The sequence below is a fragment of the Kogia breviceps genome, chromosome 3, assembly GCF_026419965.1.
Source record: "Kogia breviceps isolate mKogBre1 chromosome 3, mKogBre1 haplotype 1, whole genome shotgun sequence".
Taxonomy (NCBI): Eukaryota; Metazoa; Chordata; class Mammalia; order Artiodactyla; family Physeteridae; genus Kogia; species Kogia breviceps.
The window spans coordinates 178,279,001-178,285,000 of record NC_081312.1 but is presented as its reverse complement, the minus strand read 5'-3'; the positions used below and the strand labels follow the sequence as shown (position 1 = coordinate 178,285,000).

The 6,000-nt window shown below is 46.2% G+C and overlaps 1 protein-coding gene across 1 annotated transcript in view; it reads right to left on the bottom strand.

Moving 5' to 3' along the window:
• Positions 1 to 492: 492 nt before the first annotated feature.
• Positions 493 to 6,000, bottom strand: part of GPR158 (G protein-coupled receptor 158) — a 328,709-nt gene continuing 323,201 nt past the window's right edge. Inside the window, exons 10-11 of the mRNA XM_059056407.2 lie at positions 5,711 to 5,857; positions 493 to 4,947 (exon numbers count right to left, since the gene is read on the bottom strand). Coding sequence (XP_058912390.1) covers positions 3,460 to 4,947; positions 5,711 to 5,857 — 1,635 coding nt within the window. The 3' untranslated portion in view covers positions 493 to 3,459. The remainder of the gene's footprint in view (positions 4,948 to 5,710; positions 5,858 to 6,000) is intronic.

Sequence of the window (6,000 nt, the reverse complement as noted above, 5' to 3'; positions counted from 1 at the left end):
TATATATATATCCGAATCACTTTGCTGTACACCAGAAACTAACACAACATTGTAAATCAACTACCTTCAATTTTTAAAAAGGAGGTAGCTGAGGGATTCCCTGCCGGTCCAGTGGTTAGGACTCTGTGCTCTCACTACAGGGGGGCATTTGTATGATCTCTGGTCGGGGAACTAAGAACCCACAAGCCGCGTGGTGTGGTCAATAAATAAGTAAGTAAATAAATACATATTTAAAAGGTAGCTGAATTAGTTCCCATTTGGCTAGAGCATCCTTAAATCAAAACCAGTAGTCCTAACAGGTTTTATTGGCTCCAAATGATTATCTGCACGTTTGAGGCCACATTTGACTAATAACACATTCCTATACATAGGCAATGTGGCGATGTGTGTGCATAAGTGTACGAAAGCCAAGGATATATGGGATTCCTCCTAAAGTTGCTGAGGTGAAATGAATTCAACTTTTGACAGATGAACACACAAATCGCCCCAAACTGCTTTCATATAAATATGTTTTATTGCAGAGAAGTTATATAAGTATTTACATGCTGCAACACGTCACGACATAAATTTACCAAATATTTTGTGGTGGGATGCCGTAGGTTTCAGATAATAGTTTCAGAAGAACCACAGATTAAGTGAAGAGACTGACAGCTTTATTGACTCTACATCTCTCCGTTGCTAAATGCTAGAAGTCAAAAGGCAGTGTTTTTTTCAGTCCTACCTGTCATCACTTGCATGCAGAAACCTAGGAAGCAAATACAAGAGAACTGTCGAGTTTCAAATCCATATGGCCACCAAAGTTTACAATGGGATGGGTTATAATTCATGTCGTAAAGCGTTTAACTCTTGCATAAAATATACAGTCCTAGTAAGATTGGTATAAATCTACTTATTTATAAACCCTGGCTTAAAAACAAGGACAGGATGCAGCCTGCACATGCACTGGGAAGGACAACCTAGCAAATGTTTGTGAACTTAACGGTGTTTCTTCACTTGCTTATCGTTATCAATCTGGGAAAACCACCTCAAGGATTGAAGATTTAAACTTCTCTTGGTGATAAATAACGGCATTGAAAGTCTAGGAAAGACCCCAGGCGCTCTTGCTGATTTATGCTGGTGGACTGGACTAGGGTAGAAACTGGCAAGTCTTCTTTCGGCCACATCTCTAGCAGGCTCATCCTGAAGTGCGATAAAACGTCACTGACGCCTGACTGCTTATTTCTGAAAAAGTCAGTCAAGTACTAACAGATCTCAGATGTAAATGAAACAAGTAGGTGGGTCTGGACACTCCAAACCAAATTCACAACTTTATACCTTAAAGTTGTAGTCCAAGGTCACTAAGTAGATAGATAGGCTTTGAGTGAAAAGGAAGCAGAGAAGGAAGCAAATGAAGAAAGCAAAAACGAATAGAACTTCTACATCTCTTCAAACCTACCCCACCATCCTGAGTAATGCACGAAGCAAGCAAATGGGTGAGGAGATTTATGCGCAGCTTTGCAAAATGGTGAGATGCGTGTTACTCCTGAATACAAATCACTGGGAAAAGTTTGATGATGAATAGGAGAATCCCCAGTTTTTATCTTCCACTGAGAGTAATATTCCCCAGAACAGCCCCATATCCACCTTCTGATGCCCTCTTCTCAACTTCTACCCTCCTAGCACGTTCTCCTGGCTGCTCAGAAAATGAAAAACAGTTGTTTAGTCTATAAATGTCCTGGCCGAACAAGGAGTGATACTTCAGCATTTAGCGTGAGAGAAAGGAAGTCTGGGTTCTATTTTTAAGTGATTCCTCTTAAAATAAAGCGAGACGGAGTTTTGCACTGGAATCTCTTTGCATGAGCACGTCAGCAGGGCTTAGTCAACAGCTTCGATTGCCATGCCAGGTGATCAGTGTGGAATGCGACACATTTTATAAAACATGCTTTGGGGGCTGCTGTGCCTTGCAAATAACCCCTACATTTGGAATTTTGAGCCTGGTAGCTCACCTAGGCCATTTGCAGGACTTGGAAGTTTTCCAGGGCTTGGAAGAATGAAGAGCCCACACCGCCTCATAGGCTTTGAGTAATAACTCTGGTTATAAACCTCTTTGGGATTCAAGCCCAGCAAGTTCTACCCCTGCCTGAAGCAATGAATAAGAGTTTATGAGAATAAGTAGTTTAAGGTAATGTAAAATATTATATATTTAGTATACATAATAAAAATATATCCATATAATGATCTCGATGCTATAATAATTTTTCTCTTTAAAAATATAATCCCTTGAAAGTGCTACTGGGAGTTCCCTTTCTGTCTTTGTTTTAAAGGCAAATCCCCTGGCTCTGCAGCACTCTAATTCTCTTGTCATTCCCAGAGTCTCCCCTTGCCAATGGTAATAGTAATGCACAGTATATTTTTCTCACTCTTAGCTTCTTCCTTCCTTACAAAATGCTGCTAAGTATGAAATACTGAAAGAGTTAAAAGGGACAACTAATTGTAATGAAGGCATTATCTATCCCTGACTTTGAACAAACAATAGATAAGCTGTCCTTAACTTAATGAGATGTATGACTAAGTAGGACCACTTAATCTCCAATACTAATAAAGCTTCTGAGTCCTAACAGCAAGTGCAAAACAAGAAACTCAACTTGTATAAAAAACCCTTATTAAGACAGTATAACAAACCATGATGTGAAATAATAGAGTCAAATCCAAATTCACAATATATAAACCACAGCCAAAACTAAAAGGTTTCATCATAACAGTTATGGCTTCCCAAGCCAGAGAAAGCGTACTGTACCTTAAGAATCAACTAAAGTTGATAGATAGCAGGTATTCTGGAAGTTGCAATAACAATTGAGTAGCTGCAGATTGCATAAATGTGTTGTGTCACATGATATCAAAGTTATTTGCAAAAATTATACAATCTGGAATGCTAGAATAAGACACAACAATGTACTGAAACAGACATTTATAAGAAAATGAAAGCAATCATTAATATAAAAGGTATTTTGGGATGCATTAAGTTAGCAGTGCTATCAAGGTTAAATAGGTAAAGTAAGTTCTTTTTAGTCGGCTACTTAGAATTTCGGTCATATACGTCAATACCTTCCTGTCCTCTGCAAAATCTCGTCCCTCTTCTGTGTCTTCTGGTTTGCCTTGCTTGGGATCTTCAAAGTCCCAAGGGTAAGTATTGGTCAGGGGCAGACACTGAGGGCTACTTCCCCCAAACATACGCTAAAGCGTAAGGATTTTCCCAGTGTTGCCCGGGGCAGGACTCTCCTGGCCAGTCTAACTTCTGCATTGCGGCGCTGCCCTGGCCTCCTGCGTTTCCTTCCGCCCCTGCCTTTCACATTCCCCTTGACTGACCAATAGTCCCTGGGAATTTGTGATCCTGTATCTTCTGTCTTACAGCGAATGCAGTGCTTCTTCCTTCTCCTTTTCTTTCTGGGGATGCTACACTTTAAAAGCACCCCAGACCTCTTATTTCCGAGGCCCTGCTATCTTATTTGCACTTAAAGCGGAAGAGGCAGGGAAAGCTACACTTCTTTCAGCATTTGGTTGTTCCGGGGTCTCAAACTCCCAGGGACACACCTCAGCTCGTGATGTTAAGGGCTGCTGGAAGTTATTACTTGAGTTATATGAGTCAGGCACGTTTTGCCCAGAGGAAGATGTCTTTTTCTCCTGGTCTCCCGGTCGGCTGAGGTTTTCGTTCTCCACTTTGGACGCTACAGCTTTGGGAGGCCGCTCTTCAGCCTGCCCAGCACACACACTGGCCGCAGGGCGCCGGCCGCCATTCTCCCCTGGAGCTCTTCCTGGGGGAACCTGAGTCTTGCAAATCACATGCTTCTCATCTTCGAAGAGGGGCTGACCTTGGCTCTCCCAAGGGCACACCTCAGCTTTGTCTATGCTCTTCGGATTGGACTGCTGACATAGTTCAGCTGCCTTCGGCTTGGGATGAGATTTCCCCTTTAAGGAGAACACTGGGGTTTTCTCCATTTCAGAAGCGGCGATCGATACGTGCTTTTGAACTTTTGATTCTGAAGGCACAAGACCGGGGGTCAGGTCGTAGATCTCCCAGGGGCACACCTCCCCTATGTCAAAGGTGTCCTTCATCTGGGGGGTGCCTGGGCTCAGGTCGGAACTGGCAGTGGGGGGGCTGGCCCTTTGCTGCCTCATAATGCCAGATTTCGGAGGTTTTCTTGGCTCCTCTGAATGACTGGAGTTTGGGGGGGCGGAGTCTTGAGCCTCTGCGTTATCTGAATTTGAGTATTTTCTGTTCGTCTCCTTCTCTCTTGGCAGAGCTTTCTGGGCTTTGGCCCGCTCCTCCGCGCCGGACGCCTGGGTTTTCCCGGCCAACCCGAGCGTCTTCTCTTTGGCGCTGGCGATGACGCTGAGGGACTTCTGTAACACGGACGTGCGGGGCGGCCCGGGCTGCTTCTCCGAGCTGAGGTTGTGGGCGCTGGCCGACTTACACACCAGGGGCACGGACTCGGCGGACACGGCCTGGCTGTCGTCTTGCAGGCCTCGCGGTCGGCTCGTCCCCGCCGGGGACCCCAGCGCAGAGTTGTCCGTGGCCGCCGCCGCCGCCTCCTGCGCCCGGCTCGGGGCCGGCGGGCTGCCCGGGCTGCCCGGCTGCTCCCGCACGTGCTCGTACGTGCTGTGCGATTTCTTGAGCGAGAAGACTCGGCTCCGCAGGGACTCCTCCTTGGGCTTCCCGGCGCCGCCCGCAGCCTCCTGCGGATTCCTCCTGCCCGGGACGGCGCCCTTGGCCGCGCCGTGGTCCGACGCGTCCTTGTCCTCCTTGGAGCACTGACGGCTGACCGTCTCCGGGATCTCGGTGATCCGCCTCATGATGGAGCGGCCCAAGCCCTTCTTCGAGCACCGCTTTTTCTGGAGGTGGGGGTTATTTGTGATCATCTTCTTCCTCTTGTAGACTTCCAACTGGGCGTAGAGTTTCTTCAGCTCGTCCTGCCATAACAAGAGCAGATGCAAAGAGGTGCGGCATTTAGCGCTCGGCCGGCTAATATCACTAACTGTACCTGAGGTCAACAAACGGGGCTCTTCCTAACACCTCCGCTCAGCAACCTTCCCCTCACTCTCACTTTCTGACTCCTCTGTATCTTGTTTCACACAGCGTTTGAACTTTAAGACGCGAACTCCTGCGTTCCGCACTTGCTTCGTGCGACGGGCACTTTGACCTTGCGAGCTGCGTGGACCAGGCTGAGCCCGGACCATGACAAAACACCGCCTGCCGTCTACCGACAAACCGTATCCCTGCGCAACACGGGAAGCGTCATGTCGCCACTGGTAACGTTACACCTAACGTTAAATGAGCGCACAACAGCCCAGCAAATACTGAAAGCCTCTTCTTCCTCCAAATGCTGATGTAGTGCCACAGATTATTTTAAATACTTCACACTCTCTGTTCACAGACCTATCTTAGTTTCCCATCAGCAAGATCTCACAAACCGTCATCATGGGACACGTACGACCAGTTCATCATCCTGGTGTCCAATGAATCAGTTAAGACTATCAAGACTGGCCTGTGTGGCCTAACTTATACTGTGATTCTACGTTTTAGAACTGGATTAACTGCATGCGATGCCTTCAGTTCTTACACAAACACACGTGCTCTCCAACACAAAGAAGCACACACGAACATCAACCCACGCGTGCGAGCCTGTATGAATGGGTCTCATCGAAAACAGAAGAGAAGAAATACTGGTCTTACCCGAATGTCTTCTGGGTCCAAGCTGTGCTCACTCCAGGCTGAATTGATACTGCTGTTCAGGTAGGATCCAGACCGGCCCATGTCTAACTCATCTTCGTACGCTTCTGTAGCAATGTCGTCTCGTGGGTTATTGCTTGAATGTGAAAACTGCAATAGAAATTCAATACGAGCTATAGACATTGATCCACCGTATGACACAACATAATAATTTTCTAAAGGTTCTAATGTTACATCATTTCTTCAGCTGAGATGAATTCATTCACTGAACTCTTTACAAAATATTTGCTGCC